Source organism: Bidens hawaiensis, unplaced genomic scaffold (assembly GCF_021521415.1).
Source record: "Bidens hawaiensis isolate Kalapana, Puna unplaced genomic scaffold, B.hawaiensis_p1.1 tig00001576_1, whole genome shotgun sequence".
NCBI lineage: Eukaryota > Viridiplantae > Streptophyta > Magnoliopsida > Asterales > Asteraceae > Bidens > Bidens hawaiensis.
In genome coordinates this window covers 234921-256925 of record NW_027491089.1, presented here as the reverse complement: position 1 = coordinate 256925, position 22005 = coordinate 234921, and the positions used below count along the sequence as shown (strand labels likewise).

Here is a 22005-nt window from a genome sequence, read left to right as displayed (position 1 = left end):
ATAGAAATAGGAGATGCGCTGAGGTGGGGCTGCTGGAGGTGATGTCGAGGTTCAGATTGGGGCGCATAGTGATCGTCGGAGCTACATATTAGTGGTGGTTCATGGACTGGAGGCGGTGATTCAATAGTGGTGGTGGTGGTCAGTGGTAGGGGGCTGGTGGATTTAAGTTGGGTACATGTTTAAACAAACTGGCCGAAAAGACCAACAAGACGCTCATCTCCACAAGCCGGAGAAAGGCCACACCAAAAGAAACTTACACCAAGTTAAAATTGCGCCATTTAGATCATTCAATTGTCTTACGATTAGATCAATATTTGTACCACAAAAAGTCTAGAGATCTTATATTCCCTACAATATCTTCAACTTTGACCACCCTGCCTTCAAAAATTCGGTCATTCCTTGCTTTCCAAATACTCCAACATGCTATGATCACAATTCCTTGAAAAACCACTTTTTTGTCAACTCCCAAACCCGAGCTAGAATAAAGATCCAACAAATCTTTGACCGAGAAGGCGAAAATCGGAGGGAATTTGCACCACGAGCTCACGAAGTCCCAAACTTTCAAAGCCACCGAGCAGCCCACTAACACGTGCTCGACCGCTTCAATTTCCGAGTCACAGAGACCACAAAGCCGAAAAGGAACCTGGATGTTCCTTCTACTCAAAGCCACTTGGGTGGGAAGTTTATCCAACTCCGCCCTCCATATGTTTATATTGCATGTATTCGGAACCCATTTACACCACTTCACAACCGAGTTAGTAGAATTATCTCTGCTATAGACTAGCAGATTTTTGACCGATCTAACCGAGAACAACCTGGTCGAGTCACCCAACCAAACCCACGAATCGGTTCCACCTTTCCATGTCGCCAAAAGCATAACTTTAATACAATTTTCCCATTCTAGTCTTTCAATCGTTGAGGACGGATCGTGTATCCAGTCCCATCCCCAAACAATAAAGTTCCCTTGCCACTTAAAACGGTTGCGAACTTTGCAATTTTTATACTTCTCGAGTTTGTATAAATTTGGAAAGATCGATCTCAAGCATTCGTTCCCGGTCCAGATGTCCGACCAAAAACAATCTCGCTACCGTCTCCTAGTTCCCCTTTAACAAAATCATTTATTTTCTTTCCGGCTATAGACAATTTGTTCACAACATTTGCGATGTTTTTTCAAACCCCTGTAAATTTTTTGTTAACCGGAACCGCTCCCCACCCCGACTGTTGGCGGTGGATAGCCGTAATCACCCTTTTCCATAGACCTCCCCTTTCAGATCTAAACCTCCATGCCCACTTGGCAAGAAGGTACTGGTTCACGTCCTTTAATCTGGAAAGACCTATACCACCCCTGTCATACGGTAAAGTCACTCTATCCCACGCCAGCCAATGGATTTTTCTTCTCAAATCAAATGAATCTTTTCATAACACCTTCAAGAATGTCCATAACCTTTGCTGGAACTTTAAATAAAGAAAGAAAGTAAACAGGGAGGCTTTCTAAAACTGATTTAATCAAGGTATGCCGACCCCCGATTGAGAGTGAGTTAGCTTTCCACATCGAAAGCCTTTTTTCGAGCACCTCCACTACACCGTTCCAGTTGTTAATATTAGCACCAACCGAGATGAAAGAAAGGAAAGGAACCGGGATTACATCCTAATTCCTTAGCCATATCAGAGACCACTAATCCTTGAACCCCACAACCGAAGAGTTTAGATTTATTTTAAGCCCAGAACAAAGATGGAAGCATCTAAGGATTCTTGCTAAGTTTTTAAGACTCAAGTGCAAAAATATTTAAACAAAAATGAATGTTCAAGTGCAAAAAGGAAGGCCAAAAAATATATTTTTATTAAGAATGTAATAGTTATAATTTTTTACTTTTAATTTTAATCTTATTTAGTTGTTTTAAGGTGTAGGGTACCAATAATTGTGCCCCTCAATGAGAGACCAACTCATTCCTCTTCTTCTCACACAGAGTTCCATAATAATAAAAATGAAACCCAATTTCTTAAACCAACCAAATGAAACCCTAACCGTAACATAATTCATACATACACACTCTCACAAACCTCACCGATTCATTCACATTAATCAATCAATGGGTAATGAAGAGGAGTTACTGAAGCGGTTCACTGATTGCGTCTATTTCCTAGCCTCTCCACTCACTTGCAAGAAGGTATCTTCGTTTCTGGTTTATATTTCGTATTCGATTTCACTTAATTGTTGATTTTGAGCTTTTAATTGTGTTACTGAATGTAGCGGTTATAATGTGTATGCTAGGGTTTTACACTAATACGAATCTGATGCTTATATTATTCGTATTTACTAGTTCTTTGTTATAATGTGTAGGTGTTTGGGGATAATGTAATGTAATTTGTGTGTATGGGGACTTATTTGATTGATTTATAGGGTTTGCTACCGATTCCGTTAGGTTAATGTCAATTGAGACTATACTTTGGTTGTTCGTATTCAGTTTCAGTTAATTGTTGTTATGTTAGTTGAGTTTAAGGTTTTAATTGCGTTGATGACTGTAGCGAATATGTGTTTTGTGAGGATGTGTATGCTAGGGTTTTACGATTGTTCGGATTTCGTAGTTTTTTTATATAATGTGTGTGTTTAGGGTTATTTGTTTTCGTAACCGGTTTCGTATTCGATTACAGTTAATTGTTGTTATGTTTGTTGATTTTGAGGTTCCAATTGCGTTAATTAATGTAACGGTTATGTGTTATAATGTGTGTGCTAGGGTTTTACGGTTGTTCGTATTTTATAGTTTCCGTTATAGCGTGTGCGTGTTTGGGGATGATGTAATGCGTTAGGGTTGTCAATTTGTTTGTTTTTACTGAATATTAGGGCTGTAATGAACCAAACGTTCACGAACCTTTTGGCGGGAACTTCGTGCGCGTTCGTTCGTTTAATAAATGAACGAACACGAACAAGAAATTCTTTACGTTCAGTTAAATGAACGAACATGAATAGAGGCTGCGTTTGCTCATTTGTGTCCGTGAACTTTCTGTAATGTGTACATTTGTGTTTTTAAGGTTTTAATTGCGTTCAGTAATGTGTTCATATTCGATTTTAGTTAATTGTTATGTTCGTTGATTTTAAGGTTTTAATTGCGTTAATCAATATAGCGATTGTTATTTTTATCGGTAATTCGTATTACTTTTTGCGAGGGTGTGTATGCTTTTATGAATCTGGCTGTTGTGTTGTTTTTATTTCGTATCTTTCGTTCTAATGTGTGTATTTCGGGATAATGCAGTGTAATTTGTTTGTTTTTGTTAGAATATTGTGTGTATGGAAACTTATTTGATTGATTTATCGTGTTTACTACCAACTCTGTTAGATTAATTTTCATTTGAGACTTTAGTTTGGTTGTAGAATGTAGTTGATTAGCTTAATATCTCTAAATTTCATATGAATTTTTTTTGGTTTTTCATTCTCTTTTATAGTCTAATTGGCTTTCTTGTTAGGGTATTATCTCGAGTTCATCATTATTATTAATCTGTGAGTGATTGTGGTAAGATATTGTGAAAATTGTTTAATTATTAATTTTAAGCTTTCAACTGCGTTAACGAATGCAGCGGTTATTGTTATCGGAGATTCGCATTACGTTTTCTTTAATTTGTTATGTTTCAGATATGCACTTTCGAGGCCGTGTATGCTAGGGTTTTATGATTCTTGTTATTATATTGTTCTTATTTCATATTTTTCATTATAATGCGTAGATTTGGGGATATGGAATGTAGTTTGTTTGTTTTTGTCAGAATATTGTGTATGGAAACTTATTTGAATGATTTATAGGGTTTGCTATCAGTTTGTGTTATGGAAACGTATCGTTTCTCAATCATGGAAATGATATATGAGTGTTAGGTTAACTTACATTTGAGAGTTTAATTTGTTTGTAAAATGTAGTTGATTGGCTTAATGGCTCTGAATTTCATATGAATCTTTTGGTTTTTCATTCTCTTTTGTAATTGGTTTTCTTGTTAGGCTATTATGTAATCAGTTATCTTGAGTTCATAGTTATTATCTAATATGTGGCAGATATAGTGGTGATTGTGTGATGAATGTTATGCTTGTCAGCGTGGACATAAGCACACTTATATTGTTCTTTTCTTTTGTCTTTTTCTGATTTTATATCTGATGAATTCTATAGTGGAACCTTACTGTTGATAATTGTGTGTTTTAGGGAATCGAATGTGACTACAGGCACAGCGAGATTGCTAGGCTGAACCCTAGAGATTGCTGGTATTGGTTGGGAGGTTGCTGTTATAATCCCGATTGTGCTTTCAGGCATCCTGTAAGTTCATGCTATGTTTTAGCCAATATTGTAGCTTTTTCTGTCATGTTGTGTATCTAGAAGATGAATCATAACACGTATAACAAAATACCTGAATAATGCATAAATGCACTAACAAGCATGCACATTCGAGAGATATATGGAGTACATGAATAGAAAAACCTTTTTGGAAATAATTTGATCATGGTGTAAATGCTTTGATTTTTTGAATAATTCCTTTTCTCAAGTATTGCTTGTCTACTTCAACCATGTATCATTCCACTATCAAGGTGTTTTCATTATAATGATTTAATTGCTTTTCACATTCAATTTTAGACACGTAAGAGTAGAGTGTGTCTCCTAACTAATTGGCTCAGCCTCACGTAGTGCAGTAACAAGTACAAACATGTAATACTTGATTATGCACGACTGCTATGGCCAAAAGGGCATAATTTAGTGGCTTAGCCTCACGTAGTGCAGTAACAAGTACAAACATGTAATACTTGATTATGCACGACTGCTATGGCCAAAAGGGCATAATTTAGTAGATCCTTTGATTCACTACTTTATTAAGAGTATTGACAATGATTTTGAACTCTACACAATAATAATACATATAAGGTAAGAAATCATGGATAAGGTTTGTACAGAGAATTAAATAGGATTTGATTCTTCATTGTAGTGGTGATTCACCAATATGATGTTGACAAATTTTATACAAAGCATTTATCTATAACAATAAATATAAATCTGCGAATATACTATATAGGAGGTCGTATGCATTAAAAATAGATTCAGGCAATTTGCTAACCGTCTCTTTTGTTTCCCTTTTATCTAATTCTTTTACATTGACCTGTTTGAGATAAAGCATGACATGAAGAAAATGGCTTTTAATTTCCACCTGTAGTTCGGATATTCTAGCATGCATTTTACATTTTCCACAATCATTAACACTTCATTTGGACCATTTATCACCTATCTTTGGTCTCACAGCTTATGACAATGATCAGATTTTATTTACTTTTATGTTGATTAATTATTCACCTGTCTGCCTTAATTACTGATTTTATTCTGTTACTTTTGTAGCCACTCGAGGGATTCAAGGAAGCGCATCATGAACCGTTAAACTCAAACAATGGCCCCACTTTACCTGTAGAAAAAACAAACATCCCATGTTACTTCTACTCGAAAGGCTTTTGCAATAAAGCCGACAGATGCCCGTTTCTTCATGAACCAACTGCCAGTAACAAACCCATGATTAAAAATGAAATTCCTTATGAAAAACCGTTACATTCTGTAAACTACAATCTACCGACACCTGTCCAAACCGTTTACACTCATCCTGACCCAGCCGACCCTGCATATACAGTGGTCAAGCACACACCAGATTCCCACCAATCAGCTTCTAGAAGTATGTCCGTTGAAAGTGAAGAAAATGTAGAACAAGAAGAATTTGTTGACAGTGACGAAAATGTAGAACGAGAAGAATTTGTTCAAAGTGAATCTGATGTTTATGATGATCAGAGTTCAGATGGTTATCTAGAAAACGATAAGTGGTTGGATATATCACCCGGTTTTGATGTTTATGTTGAAGGTGGAAAAGAGAGACTAGAGTATGAAGAAAATGAGGTTAACTTTTACTCAGCCAACGGTGAAGAAGAGCACAAGGAGGTTGACTTTCGTTATTTCGAAGATAACCGTTTTGATAAAGTTCCCGAGCAATCAAGGGTTAGCATCTTTAACCGTCTTTCATTCAAGAAAAGGAATGTTCATAAAAGACTGATTTTAAATGTTCAAAGAGGTCTCGATCTTCGTGACCATTTGAAGAAAGTCAAGGTTGTTGACTTAGACCGTCGTATCCGGAGAAACATTCGACCACGTGGGTCCCGTGGTGGTGTTGACTTTGACCGTAGAGGCTGGCAAAAAAAGACTGTCCCTGAGAACAGATTCAGGCCGCGCTTAAAGAAACCTCGGTTTCTTTCTTCAGATGTGTCAAGGTTAAGAAAGCCAAGTCAGCAACATAAACGAGAATCTCGGGAGGAATCTGGTGCATTTACTGGACCGAAAACGCTTGAGCAAATTAAAGAAGAGAAGAAAAAAGCCAGGGAAAATCGAGATTTTGAGTCGAATGATCGAAGCAGGTCGGATGGGTTGTTTCAGGGTCCTAGACCGCTTAGTGAGATTTTGAAGAATAAGCGAAAGATGGGTCAGGTGTAATCGAAATCAAGCGTGTTTGGTGTACAGTGCTGAGCTGGATATTCATGGACTATAGGGTTTGGTTTGTTTGAGAAGAGACTATGGTTCTGTTAGTGTTTTTATTTTTGTTCAGCTTTGTGGTGTTGAAGGATTTAAATGGTTTGCAGGAAATCTGTTGAAACCTGCTTTTATATGAGATAGCTTTCATGGTTATATACTTTTATGGCATGCTTTTGTTGTCTTTGTTATCATGATCTACAACTTTGAGGTACAAAGTCATAAGAATATAAGATGCTGATCTGTTGCTGAAAATCTGAAACTATTTACTTTCATGCTTATCTAAATACTAGGTAAATGTGTAGAGGTGAAAAAAAAAACTGGTTCCGGACCCGACCTCGCAGTTCCTACCTGGAATCAGACTCAACCCGCGAGTACGGACTGGACCGGGCTTTGGTTTCTCCTTGAATCATTTCTGTCTTGGCTTTAATCTTATAGGTGCTTGTAATATGTTCTTCATTGACTTGTAACGTTGAGTGTTGTGAAAGAGGGTTAGTTAATGAAAAGTTTAGTCAGGTCGCTACCACCCATGTGAAGGGGGGTAAGTTTTCAAATGGGTCTAATGGTTTAACCCAAAAAAAAACAATTATTATTATTATTTTAATAAAAATGTGAGGGATATTTGTATTGGTTAGATTTGTAGTTGGTCTCACCATCAAATGCCTTACATCTCGTTACTTCACTTGTCTAGGTTGCATCTTATTACATGTGTGATGATGATCTTTGGCCCCAAAAACTGATGACGCGACCCCCCCCCCCTTTTCTTTTCTCTCATTTGTCCATTACACATAGTCTAATATGATTCTTCACCCACTTTAACTCTTTAAGGCTCAGATTCTATTATTATTGGATTATGATCTTCGACTTAAACTAAAGTGTTTAAACTTTGTACTTGTCAACGTAAAGATAGTATTTTGGACCAAAGGACATGGTTGGTGTAATATAGATTTTCATATTGCTAATGCGATGTTATGGCTTACACTTAGAATCCATAGAACTTATTATTTAGAATCCATAGAACTTAAACTTATTATTAAGGCCAGTGATATAATTTGAAAGAGAGAGGCACGAAATAAAAAGGAATGTAATAAAACAATTAATGGTAATCAAGGTGGGTTAGAAGGTTCACAAGTTGTAAAAAGTGGTTCATTATTTTAGACAAGAAAATAGAAGTTCAGAAGGTCTGATTGATTGACAAATGTCCGAACTTATTTTAATTTATTAGATAATGTGTGATGGTCGTTAACCCACCATCACATCCAGGGCGGGCTCTGAGAAAGAAAAAAAATTTTGGGCCGAAAGCGAAAATTTTTTTGGGTCTTACGTAAAATAAGTATTTTGTTGGGTTTAAACAATTTAATTTTTATATGAGTTTACTTGGTTATAATATTGATTGTGTAAAAAGTTTTTGTATAAAAATAGGATTAAACATGTGTCAAATGAGATAGAACCCATAACATTTTGGTTGGGAGTAATACTCTTTACCACTAGACCAAACTATTGGTTATGCAATTAAGTTTAATAATTAAATATAGATATTGTATTTAATAAAAATACATATAATTTTTTCATTAAAAACAAATCCGGGCCTAGCGAGTGTCGGGCCTGTGGCTGTCAACTACCTTGTCACACCCCAGGGGCGGCCCTGACCACATCATCTTAGCCCCACTGGACAACTTGTTCTACCAAGACTGACAACAAAACCCACAACAAAACCTCTATAATGCAAGCTATTTGCCAAAACCTTCTACAAGGCCATCCAGACACCCAATATGGTTGCCAAAATACAATGAACACAACAAATGTTCCCGCCAACCCGTCTAGTCCAAGGAACAAGACCGAGCAAGACGAAAAGAAAACTTAAGAAAAACAACCCAGTTCGAGGCCAATAGAAAATGTTCGAGAGGGGGTCGAGTGATGAGGTGTACACATTGGCCCGTGTGTTTCTCGACATTTTCTGAGGATTCGGGTGCGCATTCTCATATAAATTTTAATGACATGAAGGACGAATTTAATACCCTGGACGAACTGATTCGTTTGGTTGGGAGAGACAAAAGCAAAGCAAAAGCCAAATCCTCGTCTTCGTCTACACTAAATTCGAAGGTCGAGGAGAAAATTGAAAGTGTGAACTCCAAAATCGACCGATTGCTCGCTTTTAGGGAGAAGAAAACAAAATGATACCAGACTTTCACCTTGCACACCCTATGAAAAAAGGCAAGTCGAAATATTAGCAAAATATATCGAATATTAAATTTAATATTATCGTGTTGTATTTCTATCTGTATTCATGATTTTAAGTATTTAGTTGTAAATTCTTTTAGTAGTTAATAATTTATGAAGTTTGAGTTACTTTAACTAATGTAGCGTTAAACCCAAAAAAATTTAACAAAAAAGCAATGATTAACAACTCGGTTAGTTAAAGCCCCTCCATTATACATATTTTATAGTTAAAGTCACAATAGTTTTTATTAGTTAAAATCTCACCTGTCACCACTACCTGCATTCTTAACTGTATTCTTAAGATAGAGGTACACAAATGAGTGAATGACAAAACCATACATGTTAGCGACAAATAATTTCATTTTCAAGTTTGTACCTTTTTTAAGGTTGTTTAATGCCAGATTGGAATACTATTTTCAAATTTGATGGTAAAACACCATTTTAAACACTTTAGATAGCAAATATGCTATTTCAATCATTTTAGTTAGTTATTTATCTATTAGTCAGCCAACGAAAACACACAAACCAATTTCGCCTTCTCCGCATTTAGAACTATCCCTAATACATGAGTGAGCTTTCCTAATACATGATGTCAATACTTTATACTGATTTGACGTTATAGGTCTGACTCACCTAAGAACACTATGAAGGAGGGAATCCACAACTTTAAAAAAATCCCGTATGTCAGATTTTGAACCTAAAACCATAAGATCCCAAGTCTTAATCAACACCCACATCGATTCACCTAACTAACTATTTTAATCTATTAAAATATGTGCTAATGATTAATAAACCACTAATTAAATTGGCGGTGACTTTTAAATTTGGAATCCTTTCTTCTTTAAGTTTACTTCTATTTGTTATATTCGGTTGACTTTTCTTTCTTCGCGCCTTTGCACGTTTTATCTCCCAACTCCCAAGGCCCAAGGGTGCAAGTCTAAAGTCTAAACTCCACAGAGAATTCATGGTTATTTGGAGTTAAAAGGTGTGTTTTCTCTTGCTTTTTCTTTTACTCTTTCAAATCAAACATGCATGGATTTGTATGGAATTCTTTTGACTGTTTTTTAGTCAATTATAGTTTTGTCTTTGTTTTGCTTCATACATTATATGAAGAATTTGTTAGGGTTTTATTTCTAAATACATCAGGTCACAAATATCCAACTTACCATGTAGAAGTTGCAAATTGCAATTGCTTAGATACCAAGATTTCAGTAAACAGATCAGCAATTTGCATATTTGTCACCAGACTTGTTCAGATTTGTAATGAAATCTTATTGTTTTCTTTTATGCAAAAGCATGAGTTCGACTGGCCTTTAGGTTTTAGTTGGTAGAAAACACTACTAGAAAAAGAGATGTTTTTCTACAACTGATTTCGTAGAAGATATGTTTGAAAATCCAGTTTCTAACAGTTTTCCAACAAAAAAATATGTTGGAAAAACACATGATTGAAAATCGTTTTCAACTGTTTTCCAATAACTTTTCTTACAAAATTACTACAAACACACGTGGTTGTAAACTTCCTACAACTTTCCTACAAAAATTATTTTGACTTAAAGCTTATTTTTTTTTTTGTTGGAAATCTGTTAAAACTACTTGTCGTATGAAATTTGTAGGAATTTTTTGTGGAACATGACTTGTTTTCTAGTAGTGAAAATAGAGAATAGAACGGTAGATCGATTTAAAACATATGATAAGCACAATGAAGATATGCGTATCGATCTATGATATTTCATTTACTATAAATTGACTAAATACAAGCTTAATAACAGGTTTTTTAGAAGGGTTCTTGATAGGAAAAAGGAAAAAAAAACTTTGTAGCCATTGAAAAGCAACGATTTATGTAAAATAGTAGGCTATTTGGAGTTTAAACATTTAGTACCATGATGATATTGTTACGTTTTGCTTGTGAAACATAATATAGCTTCAATACATGTATTTTTGGTGATGTTAGATTCAACAATATCATTTTAGTTTTAAGTGTATTTCTTTGATACCAAATAAGAAATCAATATAAACATTAACATGAGTTACAAGGTGTGAAATAAACATTCGCTCCATTAGTATTATGATTTATGATGTTAAAATTAAACATCTATGGTTTTAAGGGTCGAAACCCCTAGACCATTGGGGTTTCAAGAGGCCGGGCAGCGCCTTTAGTGGGATTATGAACTGAAAGTTGACTTGGTTTTCATTATATTATACGTGAAAATTGTTGGCTGTTTAATTTTAGTGTAATTGGATTAACTTGTTGTAGTTATTCGATTTTCATAAATCTCCATTTTGAAGAAAACTGAGCTTTGTAATACTGATGACTTTGTTGTTCCTTTACTATTGTCATATGTGTATAGATACTAAGGTACGTATCCATATTTCTCTTAAGTCACTAATTCGAGGGTTGAAAAATGGTGTTCTGTTGCCAATGTTTGATCGTAAGACATAATGAAACGAGTCCTGAACAAGAAAACACTCTTCAAGTTTTCACATATGCTCATCTTCAGAAAGCCACGAAACTATGTAACCAGTCTTTAGAGACTGGGGAGAGTGTTTATATGGCGGTGATCAAGAGCTTACAATATCCTTACAATAATATTAATGTAGCCGTGAAGCCGGTTAAACGAGCACAAATGGCAAGTCTTCCTTAAACTTCCTTAAAACATAAGCATTTGAAGATGCTAATTAATTTGCCATCCTCTTACGTTTTTTGTGTCAGGGAAAGAGACTGTGGGAAATAAAAGTGAGACTTCTCGGGAATATTAAGCATCTGAACCTTGTGAGGTTAATTGGATACTGTATTGAGAACGAACGCAACTGGTTTCTGGTGTATGAATATTCTCCTAAAAGAAGCTTAGATCGTCATTTATCTTCTCTATCTTGGAGCATGAGACTAAGAATAGCCAAAGATGCAGCTACCGGTTTGGCATACCTACATGAGGGAATCAACCATGAGGTGTTGTTAATTAACATAAATCATTTATCAAATTAATGCTTTGTTTTAGATTATACTAGTTGTCTAACTTCTTGTTAAAATTTGATTTAACATTTGCGGTTATGTTTGTTAGTTATTATGGGATCTGGTAAATGAAATTAACCTACTAAACATGCAAATAACAAGAATAAATTATTACTTTTTCAACTAGAGTAATTACACACACACACAAAATGAACCTAAGTAATAATAATTACTCTATTAAAAAACTATAAAGCAATAATAATTACTCTAGTGTGAGTATAATTATTCAGTTATTTGTACACTTCTTACATTAAGAGTTGTTTGTATTTGATCTTAAGACTAATTATTAATTACTTTATATATGGTTTAAATATTAGGATAACTATTGATGTTTTGTCATTATTGTTCATTGGTTAGTTTAATCATTAGTTGATTACCCTTATATTATCATTGTTCTTTGCATCGTAATTTTTTTTATAAAAAACCTGATTTTTTAGTTATTATAGAAAGTGTTTCTCAAAAATATTGATTCGTTCCTTTGGATCATTTTACAGATCATCTTTAACGATTTCAAACTCTCCAATATTATTCTAGACAACCAAATGAATGCCAAGCTTTCATACTTCGGATTTGTTAGAGAAGCTCCTCCTCAAGATGGAGTGACAGCGTCGGTATGATCATCTAAAATAAAGCCATCTTTTGTTATTTGCTATTAAGCTATCTTGAAACATGAAATCACATGGATGAAACAAATGTAGGTGCCAGGAACAAAGGGATATATAGCTCCAGAATATGTCGAAAAGGGGGCGTCTAACAACCAAAATGGATGTATGGAGTTATGGTAGCTTTCTACAGGAGTTGATTACTGGTGGACTTCCAGTTTCTGAAGAAAACCTTGAAAATAATCCAGAATGCATGAGGTGGGGTTGCTGTTATGTGTGTACGGGAATGTCAATGCTAACAGTTGACCCAAGGCTTGAAGGGAGGTATTCTGTGAAATCGATTCAAAAGGTAACTTCTATAGCCAATAAGTGCTTGGTCCTGGATCCAAAACGGAGGCCAAAGATGAGTGAGGTCCTGAAGTTGGTGAAAGAGGCGGTAGAACTAGAATTGGAGATGTCAGGTTAGCGACATCCAAATGTTGCTTAGACTTGACGACACATGTATGCTGAAGAATCTATATCAATTTTTTTGGTTCGTGTCCGACTATTTGGACTTGTGAATGGAAGAATAAAACTTAACTTGTTAACTTGTCAATTTCGAGCTGTAAGATTGAACTCAAACTAAGCTCAAACTTACATCAATAAGTATTGCACCAAAGTTAATTAATTGAATATTGTTACAATAAAAAGAACTAGAAACCTTAGCAATACCTATCTTGTGTCAATGGGTTAAAGAAAACAAAATCCTAGCAATAGAATATTAATTATTTAAACCCGTCCTCAAGTTGGATCATAAATATTATGGTATCCAATTTGTTACAGATAAAAGTTAGATACATGACAACGAACCCTCCCCGAATAGAACATCATTGATGCATCTTGAATAAGAATTTGGGTATAGCCTGACAAGGGCTATAGCGACGACATGCGTCGACGATATAGGTTGTCGTACGACGTGTCATCGCCATAGATTCTCTCATATATTTTGGTTAGGTCACCCTATGACGATGACATGTCATTTGGACATCATCATTGTTGTAGTGGACATGTTAACTAATACTGCCATTTGGCTACTCTAGGTCACCTCTACACTACTAAGGATGTTGCACACATATTCCTAGATAATGTGTACAACTTATATAGTAGTCCAGTTTCAAATTTCAATTGTATCTGATAGAGACCACATTTTTATAAGTGGTTCCTGGAAATATTGTATTATTGTGTTATCCATAGTCCACAACTTTTCAACCGCAAACTGATGGGCAAACTTAAATAGTTAACAAAAGCATTTAGGGGTACTTAAGGTGTATGTCTATGGAGAGACCTAATACTTGGATGAAATGGTTACCCTTGGCGAAGTGGTGGTATTAAACCTCCTTCCACTCTTCCTTAGTAATGTCGCCATTTTAAGCACTCTATGGTTATCAATCTCCTTTGCACGGTAGCTGTTTTGTACATGAGATTACGATAAGTAAAGAAGAAACCATTAAACTATTGAAATGTTCCTTGGTGAAGGTGTTGGATTTAATGGTCGGTTCGGGTCAAGTCAACGCGGACCGACCCGAATGTGACCCGGTATGAGTTACACCGGGGGTAACGAAAAACATAAACCCATTTAAATGTTAATTGGGCCCGACACAATCAATTAGGTGGACTGGATGTTGGTTAAAGGCTTTATTTGGTTAATTGGGTCAATTGGTTTAACTTGATTAAACCCTAATAATATTACTATATATAGTATATGATAATATTATTATAAAAGAACCTTACAAAAAGCAAAAACCCTAACTGCCACCAGCCTTCCTGCGCCGTTTTCCGGTGAAATCGGTTTTCCGACGACCACTTCCGGCCACCGGTTTTCCGGCCGCCGCCTCCCTGTCACACCTACTGCCATCTGGTCACCGCAATAACCACCATCGGCTAACTTTGGTCGCCGGTGTTGCTAATTGTCACTGCTACCAGACGCACCACGTTTTTTTTCGGTCACCTTTTACGTGCTCCGGCGAACACGTTTTTCCGGTGACCTGTAAATCCGGCAACCTCGTTTGAAGTCTCCTGTTCCGTGGCTACTGCTGCTGCATATTGCAACTCCTACTGTTGTTCTACTACTGTACAACGGAACCAACCCACCACCGCCGTATCCCGCCGTCGCCGGAGAAGTCTGTCGCCGCCGTGAGCCGCCGTTGCTGCTATTGGAGCTTTTTTATAGGCTGTTGATTGTGTCGTATTTTCTAGCTTGTTTCGTTAAGCCCTCGGTGTCTTCCCGGTTTCGATAACCGAGGTATATCGACAAACTAATCTATGGTTGTTTATTTTTATGTTTAATCGTACTTGTTTAACGTTGTAATCGGATCCGGGTTTTGGGTTTCGGTTTTTGGTTCAGATTAATCGTTTATATTCCGCTGCGTTTTTATAGTTCGTTTATATAGTTATATATTAATATTGATTAATATTTATCGAAACGAAATAATTACTAAAACGGGTTAAAATAGTTTGACCGTTTTCGTTCCGAACCACCGTTGAAACCCAACAGTGGTATCAGAGCCGCGGTTACAACATACGAGTCGATCACGGTTCGCTTAAACCGGATCTACATCATAAACTTTAAATCGTTTAAAGTTTTTGATCTAGATATGTTTTCGGGTAATTTTAGATTTGGTAAAAATTTTGTTTATTTTATTTGACCAAGTCAAAACGACCCGAAATTTTATTTATTTTGAATATGTAAATCCGGCCCGGACCTATGTTTGTTTGGTTGTGTTTGATTGTTGAGCTTGTTTTTGGCCATATGGATGGTTCAAAAGTTGTAAACGGTTATTATTTATTTTTCGGTTTTCTTTTGGCCATAAAGATGGTTCAAATTTGTAATAGGGCAAATTATTGTTAGTTTATAAATTTGTAATAAAGAAGACGCGAAGATAACCGAGGACGAGCTCAAGGATTTCTTGGAGTTAGTGGGAGTTCAGGCAAGATGACGGGATGCATGAAGAAGTCCATCCTTGTGGTTGTTTTGTGTTGTGAACCCCTTGACCCGATCGGTCTCCCTAATTGGCTCTAGCGAGACCGATCACCTTTTGGCCATAAGGATTTACATATTATTATTTGCTATTGTGGTTGCTTGGATTGTTTATAATAGGATTATAATATCACCAACCTAATACCAACTAAATTTGAAAATAAACATTTTATTAACCAATTATGTTTTGCAAATTGAAAACGTTTTGATTCCAAAACTAATAACTTAATAGATTTCTATTAACTTAAAATTGGTTAGTCGTATTGCGACAAACTTAGTTTTCAATAGGTTATTTAAAACTAAGTGTCTTGAGAGGTGAAAGGGTTCATCAAATCGTCCCGATAATAAATACAGTAAAATTTAACTTTTACTCTATTTGGTAATTTAAATTAATCCCAATTAAAAACCAATAGTTTATGCCAATCCTACTACAAGTCACACTTGAGGCATACTGCGAAATTCCGAGTGTTTGGAGCTACAGCACCGCACTTGTTTTCTAGCCTATCCCATGAAGGTGAAAGCGTTTCGTTGACGCATCCGGCCCTTTCACACGTCACTATACTAGGACAACTATTACTTTACTCTCCTGTTACGTGCTAAAGCTGTCTGGAGACTTAAAGTGGGCAAAGATGAGGCTAAACGTATCTCTACAGACAATCGTTGTCTCTATAGGCCTCATAACCGAGAGTTGTGCTCTATTCACAATTGGCAATCGTTGTCAGTCTGCCTAACCACTTATTAATGTTGTGTGCTACAGCTGCCTTTAATAACTGGAAGTCGGATTCTCATGCTCTTATTTCATTAATGTTATTGGGTCATTAATAATGGGACTACAACGTCGAAAATACTAATTAAACTTACTTTTGCTTAATTAATCAGATGTCGTCAAACGAAAACTCACCCTATGCCCTTAAGACTATCCTTGAGAAGGATAAACTGAACGATACCAACTTCATCGAATGGCACCGCAACTTGAGACTTGTTCTCACCATGGAAAAACGCCTGTATGTTCTCATTAAACCTGTTCCAACCGAGCCTGAAAACAACACAGCCGCTGCTCGAAAAGTTCTTGACAAGCATAAGGATGACTCGGATGAGGTCTCTTGTATTATGCTAGCCACCATGACTTCTGAACTTGCTAAATGCTTAGAAGACTTTGGTGCCTATGAGATGCTTGAGCAACTTAAGGGCATGTTCCAGAAACAAGCCCGTCAAGAACGATTCGACACCATGAAACAACTCATTAGTTGCAAGATGGCAGAAGGGTCTCCCGTCAGTGCGCATGTTCTTAAGATGAAGGGACACATCGATCAGCTCAAGAAACTTGATTATCCCCTGCCTGATGAGATGGCAGCTGATTTCATCCTCAACTCTCTCCCCAACTCATACGACCAGTTCGTAATGAATTTCAACATGAATGGCTGGGTGAAGACAGTGCCGGAGCTTCACAACATGCTCAAGACGGCTGAGATGAACATTCCTTCTAGTACCAATCAAGTTCTAATGATCCGATCTGCTGGTGTCAAGAAGCCTAATCCCAAGAACCGGGGTTATAAGGGTAAAGGCAAGAAGAATGTTACCATTGCTGCCCATCGTGCCACCAATGCTAACAAAGGGGTTCCAAAGATACCACCGCCGCCCCCTGAGGAGCGCCAGTGCTACCGATGCAACCAAATGGGACACTGGATGTGAAACAGTCCCGAATACCTTGCTGAGATCAAGATGAAGAGAGCCAATGGTGAAGGCTTTTCTCGAGGTTTTTCCATATACGTTATTAAACTTTTCACTGTCTCAAGCAACACATGGGTATTTGATACCGGATGTGGTTTCCACATCGTTAATGTCTTGCAGGAGCCTGAGAAGTGGAGGAAACTGAATAAAGGCAGCATGGAACTCATCGTTGGAGATGAGAAGAGAGTACCAGTTCTGGCAACTGGAGTATTTCATTTTACTTGTCCCTCTGACCTAGTTTTTCATTTGAATAATTGTTTCTATGCTACTGGTTTGACCAGAAACATCATTTCAGTTTCGTTGTTGTTTGAAAAAGGTTTTAAGTACGTTTTCAATGGCATGGCTATTTCTACTTACTTAAATGATATCTTTTATTTTGAGGCTAAACCTCGAAATGGTATTTATGAGATATATGTTCAAATTAATAATAACGTATATAATCTTTCAAAACGTATCAGATCTGGCATCAACGATACATTTCTGGCATTGCCGACTTGGCCACATAAGCAAGGCAAGAGTTAAAGACTCCAATCCGAAGGGATTCTTGAATCCACAGGACCGGACTCTTTTGACGATTGTGAATCTTGCTTAGATGGCAAACTCGACAAAAACTCCTTCCCTCATAAAAGTGAACGAGCAAGAGATCTGTTAGGACTCATACATACTGATGTATGTGGACCTTTCAGAACCATGTCTAGAAACCATGAAAGATACTTCATTTCTTTTATCGACGATTGTAGTCGATATGCTTATGTGTATCTTATGAAACACAAGCATGAAACTTTTGAAATGTTCAAAGAGTTTCAAAACGAAGTGAAAAACCAACTTGGTAAAACCATTAAGATACTTCGATTAGATCGAGGTGGAAAGTATCTCAGCTCAGAGTTCATCAATCATCTAAAAGAGTGTGGAATTATTTCGCAGATCACTCCACCTGGCACACCCCAACATAATGGCGTGAGCAAGAGGAGGAATCGAACTTTGCTAAACATGGTTCGATCAATGATGTGTATAACTAACTTGCCTCACTCCTTTTGGGGTTTCGCACTTATGACCGCCTCCCGCATTCGTCAAATACTACAACCAAAGCGGTTATTACTTCTTTCATCCTGATACAAATTTGATTTCTATCAAGAAGAAAGACCACTTCCTCGAGAAAGAATTTATCGATCGAGGAACTGGAGATTACATTGTCGATCTTGAAGAAATTCAAGAACCACAAACAATCGCTGAGGAAGTTATAGCGTCTGATCAACAAGTTGTTGTTGATGATACGTCAGCCATGAACACAAGCGTTCGCAGAAGTAGTAGGACTCCCGCACCAAATTCTAGATACCTATGGCATCTGGATGGTCCAGAAGTCTTATTAGTAGCCAAGTCTAGCGACGAAACTACTAACTACAACTATGCAATCTTGGATCCGGAATCTGAGATACGACGTGAAGCCATGAACGCCGAGATGCAATCTATTCATGGCAATCAAGTCTGGAACTTGATTGAGCTACCCCCGAAGGTCGGGCAACAGGGAGCAAGTGGATTTTTCAAACAAGCATCTCGTAGCTAGAATCTACATTTTGATGAGAATAATCAAAGAGTTTGATTTTATCAAAAATGAAGATGAGACTTGTGTTTACAGAAAGGCTAGTGGGAGCACTATATCATTCCTCATCCTGTATGTGGATAATATACTGATAATTGGAAACAACATTCCTGTGCTTAAGGAAGTTAAGCACCGGTTGGGATCTTGTTTCGCAATGATAGATCTTGGTGAAGCTGCTTATATTCTGGGAATCAAGATCTACAGAGATATATCTAAGCGGCTTCTAGGGCTAAGTCAAAGTACATATATAAGCTAAGTCATGACACGCTTCTCAATGAACAACTCCAAGATAGGAGCTGTTCCATTCTAAAGGAACCGTTTTAGCAAATAGCAATCTTTGGCAACAGACATTGAGACAAAGCATATGCAAGCAATTCCATATGCTTAAGCGATTGGCTCTATCATGTACGCTATATTATGCACTGGACCTGAAGTCTCGTAAGCGTGTTTGGAGGAGTGGAAGAGGAACTCACTGTAAGGTTTTACACTGATGCTAACTTCCATAATGACCGAGATGTTTCTCGCTCATAATCTGCTTGGATGAAGAAATTCATAGCCGACCTCGATCTGGTTCTAAGTTTAGGAAAATGATCGACGTAATATGTGATAACACAGGTGCCATTGCTCAAGCCAAAGAGCCCAATTATCATCACATGGCCAAGCACATTTTAGTTCCACTATGTACGAGTAATACTGGAACGCGGTGACATCATAATAAGCAAAGTAGACACAGATCAAAATCTAGCTGACTCGTTAACTAAGCCAATGACTCAGGACAAGCATGATCAGCATAGAGATGCTATCAGGCTTAGACTTGCTAGTGATTTATTTTGATTTAGTATTTGGATGTATGAACGTTTAATCAGTTGTGTATTCTAAATGCAAACGTTGAATAATACAACTATGTTCATTTTAATACGTTTAATCCGTGAATATTGTGTTCTAAATTATCCTTAGTCGGTCAGACTCATGGGGACGACTCTGAATTAAGACTATTCTGACTTTGGATTCAAGCAGTTGACTTCCAAACTCACAGACCTCATTATGAATGACGTTGGATGTAACTCGCATCAAATCATCTTCATGGATCTTGATCATAAGATGTTTTGATATTAGTATGCTCATTTAGTATCCTTAGACCTGAGATACATATTAGAACTTTCGTTTACCGAGGAATATTCTTTGATCATGTTAACCGCTGTTGCGTAACTGCCAGCCATAAAGGCATTGAGTGGGAATGTTCTGGAGTTCAGTGGGAGTTGTATGTAGTCAAGATGGGATTCTGTACTCTTACATTAAAATGTAACAGTTAGACATATTGGCGCCCTCGTTGATTCAAACTGGTAAAGTGTGAGGCCTCATCCAAACTTACTGTGTGTTTGAATGGACCACTTTGACTCTATATCGAGAACTACAATAATTGAACTCTATATGAGATTGATTTGATCCATGTCTCATTATTCAATTAATGTCTTATACAGAAAGGATATATGACAACGATTACTATAAATTCATTATCTTGCAATAAGGTATTCCAAGATACTTTGGTTATGGATTTAAAAATGTCATATTTGGTTGGGGACAGCTATGTGTAGCTAGAACGCCTCTAGCTGTTAGCGTTGTGATACTTGACCCAAATCAGTCCAAGTGGGAGACTGTTGGATTTAATGGTCGGTTCGGGTCAAGTCAACGCGGACCGACCCGAATGTGACCCGGTATGAGTTACACCGGGGGTAACGAAAAACATAAACTCATTTAAATGTTAATTGGGCCCGACACAATCAATTAGGTGGACTGGATGTTGGTTAAAGGCTTTGTTTGGTTAATTGGGCTCAAGCCCAATTGGTTTAACTTGATTAAACCCTAATAATATTACTATATATAGTATATGATAATATTATTATAAAAGAACCTTACAAAAAGCAAAAACCCTAACTGCCACCAGCCTTCCGGCGCCGTTTTCCGGTGAAATCGGTTTTCCGACGACCACTTCCGGCCACCGGTTTTCCGGCCGTCGCCTCCCGGTCACACCTGCTGCCATCTGGTTACCACAATAACCACCACCGGCTCACTTTGGTCGCCGGTGTTGCTAATTTTCACTGCTACCAGCCGCACCACGTTTTTTTTCGGTCACCTTTTACGTGCTCCGGCGAACACGTTTTTCCGGTGACCTGTAAATCCGGCAGCCTCGTTTGAAGTCTCCTGTTCCGTGGCTACTGCTGCTGCATATTGCAACTCCTGCTGCTGTTCTACTACTGTACAACGGAACCAACCCAGCACCGCCGTATCCCGCCGTCGCCGGAGAAGTCCGCCGCCGCCGTGAGCCGCCGTTGCTGCTGTTGGAGCTTTTTTATAGGCTGTTGATTGTGTCGTATTTTCTAGCTTGTTTCGTTAAGCCCTCGGTGTCTTCCCGGTTTCGATAACCGAGGTATATCAACAAACTAATCTATGGTTGTTTATTTTTATGTTTAATCGTACTCGTTTAACGTTGTAATCGGATCCGGGTTTTGGGTTTCGGTTTTTGGTTCGTATTAATCGTTTATATTCCGCTGCGTTTTTATAGTTCGTTTATATAGTTATATATTAATATTGATTAATATTTATCGAAACGAAATAATTACTAAAACGGGTTAAAATAGTTTGACCGTTTTCGTTCCGAACCATCGTTGAAACCCAACAGAAGGCTCAAAACCACATGTAGCAACAAGCAGACATACACCATACTAAAAGTATATATTGCAAACTGGATCATGGGTGCACTTTGAAATTTCAACTTACAATCTTACATGCAGTCTACTGCTAGAATGTATTAGTTGACTCCTAAATACATTGGACCCTGATCATTGAATAGATTGGTAAGGCTACTTACGAATGGATCTGCTAAGTGATATTAACATGCATCCAATGTTTCATGTGTCGTTGTCGAAACCTTATATATCCGCTAAACAAAATTATCCATATTCCATGTGATTCGAGGTTCCATTTTTCAACAGAAGCAATATTGGAAAGGAAAAGGGTCTAGAGGGGTCATAAAGCTACTTAAGTGTCTTGATAAAATGGCAGGGTAACTTGAGGTGCTCGGGTACGTTATTGGTTAAGTTTGTAGTCCTGGATTGGTATCCAAATCGTAACATAAATTTTTGCTCTCTCTCTCTCTCTATTGATTGGATACTAATGAAGTATCAGTGTCAGATGCGCAATCAAACCTTTAACCAGCGAGTCGGGTCTGACCAATTTTGCCTAGAGATTATAAAATAGTGAGTTTACCAAGATCATATGCGTATTTTATAAGATCGGGCTCG

At 37.2% G+C, this 22005-nt stretch overlaps 3 protein-coding genes across 3 annotated transcripts; 2 read left to right on the top strand and 1 right to left on the bottom strand.

Moving 5' to 3' along the window:
• Positions 1-307: 307 nt before the first annotated feature.
• On the bottom strand, positions 308-877 carry LOC143588649 (uncharacterized). Its single transcript, XM_077069607.1, has one exon. It carries the CDS (start codon positions 875-877, stop codon positions 308-310), a length of 570 nt encoding a protein of 189 aa, XP_076925722.1.
• Positions 878-2084: 1207 nt separating this feature from the next.
• On the top strand, positions 2085-6889 carry LOC143588493 (uncharacterized). The gene is made up of 3 exons (XM_077069484.1): positions 2085-2168; positions 4182-4292; positions 5358-6889. Exons 1-3 carry the CDS (start codon positions 2091-2093, stop codon positions 6486-6488), a joined length of 1320 nt encoding a protein of 439 aa, XP_076925599.1. The 5' UTR covers positions 2085-2090; the 3' UTR covers positions 6489-6889.
• Positions 6890-11146: 4257 nt separating this feature from the next.
• LOC143588640 (serine/threonine-protein kinase PCRK2-like) lies at positions 11147-12371 on the top strand. The gene is made up of 4 exons (XM_077069596.1): positions 11147-11371; positions 11455-11691; positions 11804-11818; positions 12249-12371. The coding sequence occupies exons 1-4, from the start codon at positions 11147-11149 to the stop codon at positions 12369-12371; spliced, it is 600 nt and encodes a 199-aa protein (XP_076925711.1).
• Positions 12372-22005: the final 9634 nt, after the last annotated feature.

Excerpts from the sequence above, each read along its gene's own strand:
- LOC143588649 (XM_077069607.1), bottom strand. The coding sequence starts at position 877 with ATGCTTTTGGCGACATGGAAAGGTGGAACCGATTCGTGGGTTTGGTTG.
- LOC143588493 (XM_077069484.1), top strand. The coding sequence starts at position 2,091 with ATGGGTAATGAAGAGGAGTTACTGAAGCGGTTCACTGATTGCGTCTAT. Across the intron at positions 2,169-4,181 it reads CTCCACTCACTTGCAAGAAG|GGAATCGAATGTGACTACAG; the intron begins GTATCTTCGTTT and ends TGTGTGTTTTAG. Across the intron at positions 4,293-5,357 it reads ATTGTGCTTTCAGGCATCCT|CCACTCGAGGGATTCAAGGA; the intron begins GTAAGTTCATGC and ends TTACTTTTGTAG.
- LOC143588640 (XM_077069596.1), top strand. The coding sequence starts at position 11,147 with ATGGTGTTCTGTTGCCAATGTTTGATCGTAAGACATAATGAAACGAGT. Across the intron at positions 11,372-11,454 it reads CGGTTAAACGAGCACAAATG|GGAAAGAGACTGTGGGAAAT; the intron begins GCAAGTCTTCCT and ends TTTTTGTGTCAG.